Source organism: Pelophylax lessonae (assembly GCF_965119305.1).
Source record: "Pelophylax lessonae genome assembly, chromosome: 9".
Lineage (NCBI taxonomy): Eukaryota > Metazoa > Chordata > Amphibia > Anura > Ranidae > Pelophylax > Pelophylax lessonae.
In genome coordinates this window covers 263956720-263973977 of record NC_138776.1, presented here as the reverse complement: position 1 = coordinate 263973977, position 17258 = coordinate 263956720, and the positions used below count along the sequence as shown (strand labels likewise).

At 49.0% G+C, this 17258-nt stretch overlaps 1 protein-coding gene across 1 annotated transcript in view; it reads right to left on the bottom strand.

Annotated features, from left to right (window-relative positions):
• Positions 1–17258, bottom strand: part of LOC309564432 (uncharacterized protein) — a 70131-nt gene that overhangs the window by 16789 nt on the left and 36084 nt on the right. The window contains exons 2-7 of the mRNA XM_082269062.1: positions 10324–10616; positions 7167–7337; positions 6957–7080; positions 4431–5205; positions 829–937; positions 538–559 (exon numbers count right to left, since the gene is read on the bottom strand). Coding sequence (XP_082125188.1) covers positions 538–559; positions 829–937; positions 4431–5205; positions 6957–7080; positions 7167–7337; positions 10324–10437 — 1315 coding nt within the window. The 5' untranslated portion in view covers positions 10438–10616. The remainder of the gene's footprint in view (positions 1–537; positions 560–828; positions 938–4430; positions 5206–6956; positions 7081–7166; positions 7338–10323; positions 10617–17258) is intronic.

Here is a 17258-nt window from a genome sequence, read left to right as displayed (position 1 = left end):
TTGCATTATCATGGTGAGGACTGGATATTGGTCCACCACATGGTACAATTCTTCTTCTTTACTTGATCGCCATATTAAATGTTGTGGTGGGTACATTGATGATGTTCTTAGGGCCAGAAATGGGGATTTTTAAATAGTCTTGCATGTTGATGAGACATACAATTTCCCTCATTATTTTGCTGGTTTTTCCAGCTTTAATTTAGTCTCCTCTTACCCGGTGATGTGAGGGGCGGCTGATTCTCCATCATGACGTCCTTGTAGAGATCCTTGTGTCCTTCTAAATACTCCCACTCCTCCATGGAGAAATAGACAGTGACATCCTGACACCTTATAGGAACCTGACACACACAATGTTACAGTCACCATCCAGACACATCCCTTGTCTGTTACTGGATAATGTCCCAGAATTCCCAGCACCGCTCACCTCTCCTGTCAGCAGCTCCATCATCTTTTGGATGACTTCTAACATCCTCTTGTCTTTGTTTCTTTCAAGTGTCAGGGAAGGAGTTGAAGGCACTGTGATAGTTACCCGATCACCAGCCTTCACTGGAGGAAAACTCTGTAATAAGGAAAACAGTAATATTATGTCACTCCCAGAATCCTCCTCACCTCTCCGGTCAGGTCTGTGTTTTATTAATAGAGATAAGAGTGATGTCATGTGACCTCCCAGAATCCTCCTCACCTCTCCGGTCAGGTCTGTGTTTTATTAATAGAGATAAGAGTGATGTCATGTGACCTCCCAGAATCCTCCTCACCTCTCCGGTCAGGTCTGTGTTTTATTAATAGAGATAAGAGTGATGTCATGTGACCTCCCAGAATCCTCCTCACCTCTCCAGTCAGCAGGTGGATGACCTTCAGGGTGAGATTTATTATCTTCTCGGTCATGTGGCTCTGGTCCTCATCCATTTTCGATGTGGTCTTCATAGTACATTCCAGTCTGTAGACAGATAATAACCTCACAATTATCAGGAATGCAGTGGGATAATTTATTGTCTGCCAGAGTTCCGACACCTTGGACCTCCTCCTATACTCATTACTGATCCCGTTTCTATGCTAGAACCCAGCGTCTTTTAAGGTACAGTTGGATAAGACTGTACTTTATAAAGTATACCTCTATATTAAAATGTTTGTGTATCATCATCTGCTGGAGATAAAAGACGTCACAATGACTATGGAGGAAGAGGACGAAACATGACGGGGGGGGGGGCTTACTGGGTTTAAATAAAAAATAAGATCTTATTACCTCCTCTGCTGCCAGTTCTAGGAATGTCCCCTCTCTACTTCCTCCCGGCTCACCTCTGACCTGGAAATTCCTTTTTATACCTGACATCACTTCCTGTCTGTACCTGACATCACTTCCTGTCTGTGGATTGCGTTTGCCCCTGTTCTAAAATTTAGATGGACCCGTGAAAATTCCGGACCCTCGTCACTTCCGGGGACGCTCCGTCACCACCAGCTGCTGCCAGCGCATGCGCACAAGGCATTTTGAAGGTCCGATGAAATTCTAAGACTTAGGAACAGCTGACTGAGAGGAGGAGGGGCTGAGGTGGGACGCATACACCGCCGCGGGAAAATTTTACAACACCGCCGCGTCATCGAGCAAGGAACATGTTGCAGAGCGGACTTAAAGAAGAGAATACTCATACTAAATAGTAATGATAAAAAATGTTTAGTATTTCTTATTTTTTTTTTTATCATTACTATTTAGTATGAGTATTCACTTCCTTCCCGCCTCCTCTAAGTCCGCTCTGCAACATGTTCCTTGCTCGATGACGCAGCGGTGTATGCGTCCCACCTCAGCGCCTCCTCCTCTCAGTCAGCTGTTCGTAAGTCTTATAATTTTATCGGACCTTGAAAATGCCTTGTGTGCATGCGCACCTGGGTTCGCATCAGCTGGGTTATGACGTAGCGTCACCGGGAGTGACGAGGGTCCGGAATTTTCATGGGTCCGACGAAATTTTAGAACACCCCTGTAACGTGAAAAAAACCCTACCTCGTGAAAATTCCCTACCCTCGTAACTTCCGGTGCACCTACGTCATGGAACAGCTGAGCAGCTTACCATTGCGCATGCTCATAGTTGCGGAGGGTAGGGAATTTTCACGGGGTAATGATGTGTAACGTTACACCGCATCAGCTGTTGCCGTGGGTACATGAAATCACCTCCGCTCCTACCCCAGTGACTTCCCTGATCTCGGCTCCTAAATGTAAAAGCGGTGGGTGTATGAAAATATAAATCACGGAGATCTCGGCCCCGTAATTTATATTTTCATAGACCCGCCGCCGCTTTTACATTTAGCAGCCGAGATCAGGGAAGTCACTGGGGTAGGAGCGGAGATGATTTCATGTACCCACGGCAACAGCTGATGCGGTGTAACGTTAGAAAACCCTACCCCGTGAAAATTCCCTACCCTCTGGAGCTGTGAGCATGCGGAGTGGGAAGCGGCTCAGCTGTTCCATGACGTAGGTGCACCGGAAGTGACGAGGGTAGGGAATTTTCACGGGTAGGGTTTTTCACAGAACACTCCCTCCTGGCAGGATAGATGAAATGCAGCGCTCTATCATAGAGTGAATGCGTGTTGTTGTCTCGGCTGTATATTATGTATCTCATTACACAGTTTGGATAACGATCGATAAATACGGGAAGTGTTCAGAAAGAAATGATAAAACGTTCGAAAGTCTCATGTTCATCTCCAGAAAAAATAGATGATAGTTACATGAATCAATTTGTTGTTTTTTTTTTGGAGTCATTGCACATAGGTTGATGCGGTGATTCTGGGACGTGGCTCGGGACACAGCATCACCGGGTTAGAGGGCCACAGTGCGGGAATGTCCCAGCAAATCCGGGACATGGCCCGAGACACAGCATCAATGGGTCAGAGGGCAAAGATGCGAGACTATCCCAACAAATCCAGGACATACCATCAGTGGGTTAGAGGGCCAAGATGCGGGAATGTCCCAGCAAATCCAGGACACGGCCCAGGACACAGCATCAATGGGTCAGAGGGCCAGGATGTGTGACTATCCCAACAAACCCAGGACATAGCATCGGCAGGTTAGAGGGCTAAGATGCGGGACTGTCCCAGCAAATCTGGGACATAGCATTAGCAGGTCAGAGGGCCAAGATGCAGGACTGTCCCAGTAAATCCAGGACATAGCATCAGTGGGTTAGAGGGCCAAGATGCGGGACTGTCCCAGCAAATCTGGGACATGGCCCGGTACACAGCATCAATGGGTCAAAGGGTCAAGATGCGGGACTGTCCCAGCAAATCTGGGACATAGGATTAGAGGGCCAAGATGCAGGACTGTCCCAGCAAATCCAGAACATAGCCAGGGACACAGCATCAGCTGGTTAGAGGGCCAAGATGCGGGACTGTCTCAGCAAATCTGGGACATGGCCCGGGACACAGCATCAATGGGTCAAAGGGTCAAGATGCGGGACTGTCCCAGCAAATCTGGGACATAGCATTAGCAGGTCAGAAGGCCAAGATGCAGGACTGTCCCAGCAAATCCAGGACATAGCATCAGCAGGTTAGAGGGCCAAGATGCGGGAATGTCCCAGCAAATCCGGGACATAGCATCAGCGGGTCAGAGGGCCAAGATGCGGGACTATCCCAACAAATCTGGGACATAGCATCTGCGGGTCAGAGGGCCAAGATGCAGGACTGTCCCAGCAAATCCGGGACAGTCGGGATGTATGCTGGTACGGAACTACATTTCAGTCAGCTCAATCATCCCACCAGATCCCACCTTCACATGAAATAACTCCATCACACCATGTATAATAAAGCTTTATAAAACAATTGGCGTATAAACAGAATATGACAACCTATAACATCGCTATACATGCAAGTGTCTATTTACTGATGTAGAATTGGATGTGAAACATTTCCCGCACATCTTCCTGTCAGCATGGAATAAATCTGATGTAGAATTAGATGTTTGTTTTTTTCCAGGTGAAACATTTCCCACGCGTTTCTGCCAGCATGGCAGAGTTTTGATATAGAAATAGATGTTTATTTTTGTTTTTATGTGAAGCATTTCCCGCACGTCTCCCCACCAGTGTGGAGTTTGAAATGAACATGAAGGTTTTCTCTATGTAAAAAATATTTCCTGTACTCAGAAGAGCTTTTGGCCAGTGTGAGTCCTCCTGTGTAAATCGAACAGTGAATTCTTTTTATTAACAGTTTCCCGCACAGTTTGCCGGTGCGGACTCTCTGGTCTACAACAAGTTTGGATTTTATTTTACAGGATTTCTCCCACGATCAACAACTTTCTTCAAATGCTGGGATATATAGAAAGCTTTTCTCGCACTCTGATAAGTAAACCTTTTTTTCGATGGGACCTTTCCCGCACTCTGTATTTACATGTCTTGACTAATCCATCTGTGTTTGTTGGTGCAAATAGTTTCACCATGAAAGCTTTCCCTCACTCTGCACACGCGTATGACATGTGACCAGTGTGCGTTTTCTGGTGTGCGGTGAGATTGTTCTTCCTCGTGTAACACTTCCCGCACTCCGAGCATGAAAAAGTCTCGCCCGTGTGAACCCTGAAATGACTCGTCAGATGAGTCTTCCGTTTAAAGCGCTGACCGCACTCCGAGCAACCGTAAGGCCTCTCTTCCCTGTGACTCATCTGATGCATGACGAGGTCAACCTTCTCTCTGAAAACTTTCCCGCACTCGGAACAGGAACAGAGACTCACCCCGGTGTGCCGCCTTTCGTGTTTCAGCAGGCCAAACTTCCACGTGAAGGATTTGCCGCACTCCGAGCACGAATAAGGGCGCACCCCAGTGTGCTGTTGCTGATGCCTAATAAGAACCGATTTTGAGGTGAAACATTTTCCGCACTGCAAGCACGGAAAGGGGCGCTCGCCACTGTGTAGTCTCTGGTGTAGGACAAAACGTGACCGCACCCCGAAAAATTTATTGCATACAGAACATCTATAGCCAACATTAAGAGGTTCCTCAGGACGACACATATTTGGGGGTGGATCCACCACTGAAAGTGAGGTTAGGTTGATAATATTTGCTTTTCCATAAGACTCATTGGTATCAGATGATCGGTCTCCATTGGAGGGTCTTTGATGCATATTTTGAGCGATGGGACTTTCTTTGTAAGGATCGTGTGCCGTGCTGTTATCTTCTGCCTTATAATCTGAGGATGAAATGAGATGTTCTTCTGAGGTGTCCAGAACATCGTGTCCATCTGATAGGAAAAAAAAACAATAGAGATGGACCTTTCATATGGTGTACAGAGGATCTCCTCCTCATTTGTTGGGAACATGACGTTATATTGAGGAATAGAGATGGATCTTTCATATGGTGTACAGTATCTCCTCCTCATTTGTTGGGAACATGACGTTATATTGAGGAATGGAGATGAACCTTTCATATGGTGTACAGTATCTCCTCCTCATTTGTTGGGAACATGACGTTATTTCGAGGAATGGAGATGGACCTTTCATATGGTGTACGGTATCTCCTCCTCATTTGTTGGGAACATAACTTTCTATTGAGGAATAGAGATGGACCTTTCAGTACAGTATCTCCTCATTTGTTGGGAACATGACGTTATATTGAGGAATGGAGATGGACCTTTCATGTGGTATACAGTATCTCCTCATTTGTTGGGAACATGACGTTATATTGAGGAATAGAGATGGACCTTTCATATGGTGTACAGTATCTCCTCCTCATTTGTTGGGAACATGACGTTATATTGAGGAACGGAGATGGACCTTTCATATGATGTACAGTATCTCCTCCTCATTTGTTGGGAACATGACGTTATATTGAGGAACGGAGATGGACCTTTCATATGGTGTACAGTATCTCCTCCTCATTTGTTGGGAACATGACGTTATATTGAGGAACGGAGATGGACCTTTCATATGGTGTACAGTATCTCCTCCTCATTTGTTGGGAACATGACGTTATATTGAGGAACGGAGATGGACCTTTCATATGGTGTACAGTATCTCCTCCTCATTTGTTGGGAACATGACGTTATATTGAAGAACGGAGATGGACCTTTCATATGGTGTACAGTATCTCCTCCTCATTTGTTGGGAACATGACGTTATATTGAGGAATGGAGATAGACCTTTCATATATGTTATACAGTATCTCCTCCTCATTTGTTGGAACATGACATTATATTGAGGAATGGAGATGGACCTTTCATACGGTGTACAGTAGGGCTGAACGATAGTCAATGTGAACATCGATGTCGTGCTGCGAGCATGGGTGATAGTCACATCACCAGATCATGCGATACTGAGGGCAGAGAAGTCGGGACTCACAGTGGTGGGAGAAGGTAGAAGAACACAGCCTGACATCCGTCCCACATGTTCAGTCTGCCCTGCAGCTAGATCTCCTGACTGAGCGGGGAGCAGCGCGCCGTGAGCAGCGGCAAAGGAAACCAATCACGCGTGCCTGCACACCTCATTGGTTCGCTGTGCCGCTACTCAAGACGTGATTGGTTCGCTGTGCTCACGGCGCTCATCGCTCAGTCAGAACTAGCTGCAGGGCAGACTGAACATGTGGGACGGATGTCAGGCTGTGTTCTTCTACCTTAAGTAAGTCTCTCTGCATTGAAGGGGACACGGCAAGCTGGTCACTGCATTGACGGGGGGCATGCTGGTCACTGCATTAAATGGGTGCATGGTGTGGTAACTCTGCACTGAATGGGAGCACGCTGTAGTAACTCTGCATTGAATGGGGGCACGCTGCAGTAACTCTGCACTACTAAAAATCGGCGACGAAGAGGCTCCGCCGCAAAAAAATATCGCAATGTGATTTTTTTTCAATATCGTGCAGCCCTAGTGTACAGTATCTCCTCATTTGTTGGAACATGACGTTATATTGAGGAATGGAGATGGACCTTTCATATGGTGATGGGGTATCTAGGTGGACCCTCCGTACTGCTCTCTCCTTTACAATAAAGTCTCCTCTTACCCGGTGATGTGAGGGGCGGCTGATTCTCCATCATGACGTCCTTGTAGAGATCCTTGTGTCCTTCTAAATACTCCCACTCCTCCATGGAGAAATAGACAGTGACATCCTGACACCTTATAGGAACCTGACACACACAATGATACAGTCACCATCCAGACACATCCCTTGTCTGTTACTGGATAATGTCCCAGAATTCCCGGCACCGCTCACCTCTCCTGTCAGCAGCTCCATCATCTTCTTGGTGACTTCTAGAATCTTCTGCTTGTTGTGCTTTTCAGGTATCTGGTAGTGAGGTGTAGATGTTGCAATATCCTGTGGTCCATGTCGGAGACTGTTGGGTGCCCATCGCTCACTAGAGGTCTTCTTAACCACTTCAAAGTCCTGTGGAAAAAAAAAATACGATACAAGTGATCACTACTTACCCTCCCAGAATCCTTCTCACCTCTCCGGTCAGCTCTGTGTTTTATTAATAGAGATAAGAGTGATGTCATGTGACCTCCCAGAATCCTCCTCACCTCTCCGGTCAGGTCTGTGTTTTATTAATAGAGATAAGAGTGATGTCATGTGACCTCCCAGAATCCTCCTCACCTCTCCGGTCAGGTCTGTGTTTTATTAATAGGGATAAGAGTGATGTCATGTGACCTCCCAGAATCCTCCTCACCTCTCCGGTCAGGTCTGTGTTTTATTAATAGAGATAAGAGTGATGTCATGTGACCTCCCAGAATCCTCCTCACCTCTCCGGTCAGGTCTGTGTTTTTATTAATAGAGATACAGTGAGGGGAAAAAAGTATTTGATCTCCTGCTGATTTTGTGCGTTTGCCCACTGGCAAAGAAATGATCATTCTATAAATGTAATGGTCGGTTTATTTTACCAGTGAGAGACCGAAAAACAACAAAAATATCCAGGAAAACGCATTTCAAAAAAGGTATAAATCGATTTGCATTTTAAGGAGTGAAATAAATATTTGACCCCTTCGCAAAACATGACTTAGTACTTGGTGGCAGAACCCTTGTTGGCAACCACAGAGGTCAGACGTTTCTTGTAGTTGGCCACCAGGTTTGCACACATCTCAGGAGGGATTTTGTCCCATTCCTCTTTGCAGATCTTCTCCAAGTCATTAAGATTTCGAGGCTGACGTTTGGTAACTCGAACCTTCAGCTCCCTCCACATATTTTCTATGGGATTTGGATCTGGAGACTGTCTAGGCCAGTTCAGGACCTTAATATGCTTCTTCTTGAGCCACTCCTTTGTTGCCTTGGCCGTGTGCTTTGGGTCATTGTCATGCTGGAAGACCCATCCAAAACCCGTTTTCAATGCCCTGGCTGAGGGAAGGAGATTCTTACCCAAGATTTGACGGTACGTGGCCCCATCCATCGTCTCATTGATGGGGTGAAGTTGCCCTGTCCCATTAGCAGAAAAACAACCCCAAAGCATAATGTTTCCACCTCCATGTTGGTCTGGGGATGGTGTTCTTGGGGTCATGGGCAGTATTCCTCCTCCTCCAACAAGGTGAGTTGAGTTGATGCCGAAGAGCTCGATTTTGGTCTCATCTGACCACAACACTTTCACCCAGTTCTCCTCTGAATCATTCAGATGTTCATTAGCAGACATCAGACGTTGCTGTACATGTGCTTTCTTGAACAGGGGTTCCTTGCGGACGCTGCAGGATTTCAGTCCTTCACAGCATAGTGTGTTACCAATTGTTTTCATGACTATGGTCCCAGCTGCCTTGAGATCATTGACAAGATACTCCTCTGTAGTTCTGGGCTGATTCCTCACCGTTCTCATGATCTTTGAAACTCCACGAGGTGAGATCTTCCATGGAGCCCCAGACCGAGGGAGACTGACAGTTATTTTGTGTTTCTTCTATTTGCGAATAATCGCACCAACTGTTGTCACCCTCTCACCAAGCTGCTTGGCCATGGTCTTGTAGCCCATTCCAGCCTTGTGTAGGTCTACAATCTTGTCCCTGACATCCTTGGACAGCTCTTGGCCATGGTGGAGAGATTGGAATCTGATTGCTTCTGTGGACAGGTGTCATTTATACAGGAAACAAGCTGAGATTAGGAGCACTCCCTTTAACCACTTAAGCCCCGGAAGATTTTACCCCCTTCCTGACCAGAGCCTATTTTGCGATTCGGCACTGCGTGACTTTAACGGACAATTGCGCAGTCGTGCGACGCTGTACCTAAACTAATTTGACATCCTTTTTTTCCCACAAACAGAGCTTTCTTTTGGTGGTATTTGATCACCTGTGCGATTTTTTGATCATGCGCTATAAACAAAAAAAGAGCAACAATTTTGCAAAATTAACAATATTTTTCACATTTTTTTATATGAAATCCCCCCAAAAAAATGTAAAAATCAAAATTTTTTAACATTTTAGGCCAATTTGTTTTCTGCTACATATGTTTGGTAAAAAAAAATCACAATAAGCGTATTTTGATTGGTTTGCGCAAAAGTTTTTGCGTTTACTAACAAAGGGAAAGATTTTTGTCATTTTTGCTGTTTTTTTTTAACGAGTAATGGCGGCGATCTGCGTTTTTTTTTGCGGGACTGCGACATTGCGGCGGACAGATCGGACCCTTGATGACATTTTTGACACTTTTGGGGGTACCAGTGACATTACTACAGTAATCAGTGCTATATATATGCACTGTTACTGTAAAATTACACTGGCAGTGAAGGGGTTAACTTTTTTTGAGAGGGAGGGGTTATGTGTGTCCCTAGGGGCGTGATTCTAACTGTGATTGGCTGTGGCTTGAGGTGTAGGAACAGTGATCAACGGTCCTACATAGTAGAACCGTATGATCACTATTCATACACAGGGGAGAATGACAGGCGGCTTGTTTACATCAGCCGCCTGCCTTTCTCCCGCTCTAACGGACGATCGTGAGTGCCCGGCGGACATAGGGTCCGCCGGGCACACGCGGTGGGGTCAGTGACCGAGCGGGAGTGCGCCTCCGGCAGCGCGCGCTCGCTTCCTAGACCCTCACAGGCTAGCGACGTAGCCCTACGTCGCTTTGCCTGTGCGGGGCTGACCGCCGCAGTAAATAGTCGTGCGGCGGTCGGCAAGCGGTTAAGAGAGTGCTCCTAATCTCAGCTCGTTACCTTGCTGATTGATAAGGGATCAAATACTTATTTCACTCATTAAAATGCAAATCAATTTATAACTTTTTTGAAAAGCGTTTTTCTGGATATTTTTGTTGTTTTTCTGTCTCTCACTGGTAAAATAAACCGACCATTAAAATAATAGACTGATCCTTTCTAAGTCAGTGGGCAAACGTACAAAATCAGCAGGGGATCAAATACTTTTTTCACTCACTGTAAAAGTGATATCATGTGACCTCCCAGAATCCTCCTCACCTCTCCGATCAGCAGGTAGATGATCTCCAGGGTGAGGTTTAGTATCCTCTCAGTCATGCGACTCCCATCGTTGTCCTTGTTAGGACTACTTTCTGTGTCGGCAATGAGTGTCATTGCTTGCTGGCTGTTGCCTGTGGGGGGGCTGACCTAAAGCAAAGGTGGAGGTGCTGGAAGGGGACGTAATGGGGGCAGTCTGGTTCTACAGGACAAAGCGGTGGTGGAAATGGCTGGAGATCCCCTTTATGGCATCACCAAACCCATCAGCACAGGTTCACTTCCATACAACACGATACCTGATAGGAGAAGACATCATAGTGACTATGGAGGAAGAGGACGGAACATGACGGGGGGGTGTAAATAGAAAATAAGATCGTATTACCTCCTATTCTGCCAGTTCCAGTAATGTCTCCTCTCTACTTCCTTCTGACCCCCTTAACCCGGAACTTCCTATTTATACCTGACATCACTTCCTGTCTACATTTGGCACTCTGTATGGTCTCCCCTTCTGGTGAGAGAGAGGAAGTGCAGTGTTCTAGAAACGTAATACATTGAACAAAATTATAAAGGCAACACTTTTGTTTTTGCCCCCATTTTTCATGAGCGGAACTCAAAGATCTCAGACTTTTTCTATGTACACAAAAGCCGATTTCTCTCAAATATTGTTCCCAAATCTGTCTAAATCTGTGTTGAATTGAATGCTCATTTCTCTACCATCATCCGTCTCCAAAAGGCATTTCAGAGAATTTGGCGGTACATCCAACCGGCTTCACAACTGCAGACCACGTGTAACCACACCAGCCCAGGACCTCCACATCCTGCATCTTCACCTCCAAGATCGTCTGAGACCAGCCCAGGACCTCCACATTCTGCATCTATACCCCCAAGATGGTCTGAGACCAGCCCAGGACCTCCACATCCTGCATCTTCACCTCCAAGATCGTCTGAGACCAGCCCAGGACCTCCACATCCAGCATCTTCACCTCCAAGATCGTCTGAGACCAGCCCAGGACCTCCACATACAGCATCTTCTCCTCCAAGATTGTCTGAGACCAGCCCAGGACCTCCACATCCAGCATCTTCACCTCCAAGATCGTCTGAGACCAGCCCAGGACCTCCACATACAGCATATTCTCCTCCAAGATCGTCTGAGACCAGGCCAGCAGCTCCACATCCAGCATCTTCACCTTCAAGATCATCTGAGACCAGTCCAGGACCTTCACATCCAGCATCTTCACCTCCAAGATCGTCTGAGACCAGCCCAGGACCTCCACATACAGCATATTCTCCTCCAAGATCGTCTGAGACCAGGCCAGGACCTCCACATCCAGCATCTTCACCCCCAAGATCGTCTGAGACCAGCCCAGGAGCTCCACTTCCAGCATCTTCACCTCCAAGATCATCTGAGACCAGCCCAGGAGCTCCACATCCAGCATCTTCACCTCCAAGATCATCTGAGACCAGCCCTGGACCTCCACATCCAGCATCTTCACCTCCAAGATCATCTAAGACCAGCCCAGGACCTCCCCATCCAGCCCAGGACCTCCACATCCAGATTTCTCTCAAATATTGTTCCCAAATCTGTCTAAATCTGTGTTGAATTGAATGCTCATTTCTCTACCATCAGCCGTCTCCAAAAGGCATTTCAGAGAATTTGGCGGTACATCCAACCGGCCTCACAACTGCAGACCACGTGTAACCACACCAGCCCAGGATCTCCACCTCCAAGATCGTCTGAGACCAGCCCAGGACCTCCACATCCAGCATCTTCACCTCCAAGATCATCTGAGACCAGCCCAGGACCTCCACATCCAGCATCTATACCCCCAAGATGGTCTGAGACCAGCCCAGGACCTCCACATCCAGCATCTTCACCTCCAAGATCATCTGAGACCAGCCCAGGACCTCCACATCCAGCATCTATACCCCCAAGATGGTCTGAGACCAGCCCAGGACCTCCACATCCAGCATCTTCACCTCCAAGATGGTCTGAGACCAGTCCAGGACCTCCACATCCAGCATCTTCACCTCCAAGATCGTCTGAGACCAGCCCAGGACCTCCACATCCAGCATCTTCACCTCCAAGATCGTCTGAGACCAGCCCAGGACCTCCACATCCAGCATCTTCACCTCCAAGATCGTCTGAGACCAGCCCAGGAGCTCCACATTAAGCATCTTCACCTCCAAGATCATCTGAGACCAGCCCAGGACCTCCACATCCAGCATCTTCACCTCCAAGATCATCTGAGACCAGCCCAGGACCTCCACATCCAGCATCTTCACCTCCAAGATGGTCTGAGACCAGCCCAGGACCTACACATCCAGCATCTTTACCTCCAAGATTGTCTGAGACCAGCCCAGGACCTCCACATCCAGCATCTATACCCCCAAGATGGTCTGAGACCAGTCACCTGGACAGCTGCTGCAACAATCGGTTTGCATAACCAATTTCTGCACAAACTGTCAGAAACCGTCTCAGGGAAGCTCATCTGCATGCTCGTTGTCCTCATCGGGGTCTTGACCTGACTGCAGTTCGTCATCGTAACTGACTTGAGTGTGCAATTGCTCACATTGGATGGCGTCTGGCACTTTGGAGAGGTGTTCTCTTCACGGATTAATCCCGGTTTTCACTGTACAGGGCAGATGGCAGACAGCGTGTATGGTGTTGTGTGGGTGAGCGGTCAGCGTTGTGGATGGCGTTGCCCATGTTGGCAGTGGGGTTATGGTATGGGCAGGGTTACGTTGTGGATGGAGTGGCCCATGGTGGCAGTGTGGTTATGGAATGGGCAGGCGTACGTTGTGGATGGAGTGGCCCATGGTGGCGGTGGGGTTATGATATGAGCAGGCGTATGTTGTGGATGGAGTGGCCCATGGTGGTGGTGGGGTTATGGTATGGGCAGTTGTATATTGTGGATGGAGTGGCCCATGGTGGCGGTGGGGTTATGGTATGGACAGGCGTACGTTGTGGATGGAGTGATCCATAGTGGCGCGAGGGTTATGGTATGGGCAGCTGTATATTGTGGATGGAGTGGCCCATGGTGGCGGAGGGGTTATGGTATGGGCAGGCGTACGTTCTGGATGGAGTGGCCCATGGTGGCGGTGGGGTTATGGTATGGGCAGGCGTACATTTTGGATGGAGTGACCGATGGTGGCAGTGAGGTTGTGGTATGGGCAGGCGTGTGTTGTGGATGGAGTGGTCCATGGTGGAGGTGGGGTTATGGTATGGGCAGGCATACATGTGGATGGAGTGGCCCATGGTGGCGGTGGGGTTATGGTATGGGCAGGCGTACGTTGTGGATAGAGCAGCCCATGGTGGAGGTGGGGTTATGGTATGGGCAGGCGTAAGTTGTGGATGGAGTGGCCCATGGTGCCGGTGGGGTTATGGTATGGGCAGGCATACGTTGTGGATGGAGTGACCCATGGTGGCGGTGGGGCTATGGTATGGGCAGGCATATGTTGTGGATGGAGTGGCCCATGGTGGCGATGGGGTTGTGGTATGGACAGACGTACATTGTGGATGGAGTGGCCCATGGTGGCGGTGGGGTTATGGTATGGGCAGTCGTACGTTGTGGATGGAGTGGCCCATGGTGGCGGTCGGGTTATGGTATGGGCAGGCGTACGTTGTGGATGGAGTGACCCATGGTGGCGGTGGGGTTATGGTATGGAGAGGCGTACGTTGTGGATGGAGTGACCCATGGTGGTGGTGGGGTTATGGTATGGGCAGTTGTATGTTGTGGCCCATGGTGGCGGTGGGGTTATGGTATGGACAGGCGTATGTTGTGGATGGAGTGACCGATAGTGGCGCGAGGGTTATGGTATGGGCAGTTGTATGTTGTGGATGGAGTGGCCCATGGTGGCGGAGGGGTTATGGTATGGGCAGGCGTACGTCCTGGATGGAGTGGCGCATGGTGGCGGTGAGGTTATGGTATGGGCAGGCATACATTTTGGATGGAGTGACCCATGGTGGCGGTGGGGTTATGGTATGGGCAGGCGTACGTTGTGAATGGAGTGGCCCATGGTGGCGGTGGGGTTATGGTATGGGCAGGCGTACGTTGTGGATGGAGTGGCCCATGGTGGCGGCGGGGCTATGGTATGGACAGGCGTACGTTGTGGATGGATTGGCCAATGGTGGCGGTGGGGTTGTGGTATGGGCAGCTGTCTGTTGTGGATGGAGTGGACCAACATTCCACAGGCTACAATCACCAACCTGATTAACTCTATGCCAAGGAGATGTGAAGCAAATGGTGGTCCCACCGGATACTGACTGGTTTTCGGACCTCCCCAATACAATAAAACTGCACATTTTAGAGTGGCCTTTTATTGTGGCCAGCCTAAGGCAAAACTGTGCAATAATCATGCTGTACAATCAGCATCTTGATCTGCCACACCTGTGAGGTGGATGGATTATCTCGGCAAAGGAGAAGTGATCACTAACACAGATTTGGGAACAATATTGGAGAGAAATCGTTCTTTCGTGTCCATAGAAAAAATCTGAGATCTTTGAGTTCAGCTCACGAAAAAAATGGGGGCAAAAACCAAAGTGTTGCATATATAATTTTGCTCAGTGGAGATGGATCTCGTGTTGTGTAACATGAAGAGGAGTATGTGCAGCTGGAGGAGGCAAAGAGAAAATGAGTATTTGCATCTGCAGGGAGCAAAGGGAAGGTGAGTATGTGCATCTGGAGGAAGTAATGGGAGGAGGATGTGCAGCTTGAGGAGCAGAGGGAAGATGAGTAGGTGCAGCTGCAGGGAGCACAGGAAGGATGAGCATGTGCAGCTAATAGGGGAGAAAAGGGAAGGAGAGTATGTGCAGCTGGATGGTGCAAAAGGAAGATGAGTATGTGCAGCTGGATGGTGCAAAAGGAAGATGAGTATGTGCAGCTGGTGGAAGTATTGGGAGGATGAGAATCTGCAGCTTGAGGAGCAAAGGGAAGAGGAGTATGTGCAACTGGAGGGAGTAATGGGAGGATGAGCATGTGCAGCTAATGGGGGGAGTAAAGGGTAGGTGAGTATGTGCAACTGGAGGGAGCATAGGAAGGACCAAGTATGTTCAGATGGTGGGGGAGAAAAGGGAAGATGAGTATGTGCAGCTTGAGGAGCAAAGGGAAGATGAGTATGTGCAACTGGAGGGAGTAATGGGAGGAGTATGTGCAGCTTGAGGAGATAAGGGAAGAGGAGTATGTGCAACTGCACGGAAGATGAGTATGTGCAGCTGGAGGGAGCAAAGAGAAGGAGTATGTGCATCTGGAAGGAGCAAAGAGAAGATGAGTATGTAGGAGCAGGAGGGAGCAGAGAGAAGAGGATTATATGAAGCTGGAGGCAAGATGAATATGTGCATCTGCAGGGAGCAGAGGGAAGTTTAGTATTTTCAGCTGCAGGGAGCAGAGGGAAGATGAGTATGTGCAGCTAATGGGGGAGTAAAGGGTAGGTGAGTATGTGCAACTGGAGGGAGCTGAAGGAAGAGGAGTATATGCAACTGGAGGGAGAATGCGTAAGTACGGCTGGAGGGAGCATAGGAAGGAGCGAGTATGTTCAGACGGTGGGTGAGTAAAGAGAAGATAAGTATGTGCAGCTGGAGGGAGTAAAGGGAAAAGTGAGTATGAGCACCTGGTTGTAGAGTGAAGGGAAAAGTGAGTATGTGCAGCTGGAGGGAACAAAGAGAATGCGAGTATGTGCAGATGGTTGTAGAGTGAAGGGAAGATGAGCATGTGCAGCTGGCTGTAGTGTGCAGGTAAGGGTAATACATAGAACATGTTAAGCGCTTGAGCTTAAGAAATTGACGCGCCTAAACACAGGAGAGGTGGCCAGGAGGAGAGGTGAGGCGGCCAGGAGGAGCAGTGGCCAGGAGGAGAGGCGTCTAAGAGGAGAGGTGGCCAGAAGGAGAGTAGAGGCGGCCAGGACGAGACACATCTAGGAGGAGACATGTCTAGGAAGAGAGGCGGACAGGAGGAAAAGGGTTTAGGAGGAGACACATCTAGGAGGAGACGCGTCTAGGAGGAGAGGCGGCCAGGCGGAGACACGTCCAGCAGGAGATGCGTCTAGGAGGAGAAGCGGCCAGGAGGAAAGGAGGCCAGGAGGAGAAACGTCTAGGAGACCAAGAGGAGAGGCGTCTAGGAAGAGATGGCCAGGAGGAGAAGCGTTTAGTAGGAGAGGAGGCCAGGAGGAGAGGTGACCAGGAAGAGAGGCGTCTAAGAGGAGAGGTGGCCAGAAGGAGAGTAGAGGCGGCCAAGACGAGACACATCTAGGAGGAGACATGTCTAGGAAGAGAGGCGGCCAGGAGGAAAAGGGTTTAGGAGGAGACGCGTCTAGGAGGAGAGGCGGCCAGGCGGAGACACGTCCAGCAGGAGATGCGTCTAGGAGGAGAGGCGGCCAGGAGGAAAGGAGGCCAGGAGGAGAAACGTCTAGGAGACCAAGAGGAGAGGCGTTTAGGAAGAGAGATGGCCAGGAGGAGAAGCGTTTAGTAGGAGAGGAGGCCAGGAGGAGAGGTGACCAGGAGGAGAGGCGAGGCGACCAGGAGTAGACACAGATTTAGGAGAGGTGTCTAAGAGGAGAGGTGGCCAGGAAAATATGCGTCTAGGAGGAGAGGCGACCAGAAGGAGAGGAGAGGCAACCAGGAGGAGAAGCATCTAAGAGGAGAGGTGGCCAGGAGGAGAGGAGAGGTGGCCAGGAGGAGACACATCCAGGAGAAGAGGCGGCCAGAAGGAGAGGGGAGGCGACCAGCACGAGACACATCTAGGAGGAGACGCGTCTAGTAGAAGAGGCGGCCAGGAGAGGTGAAGCAAAGCCACCAGGAGGAGAACCATCTAAAAAGGAGAGGCAGCCAGGGAGAGAGGAGAGGCAGCCAGGAGGAGACACGTCTAGAAGAGATGGCCAGGAGGAGATGCGTCTAGGAGGAGAGGTGGGGCAACCAGGAGAAGCAGTGGCCAGGAGAGGCAGGC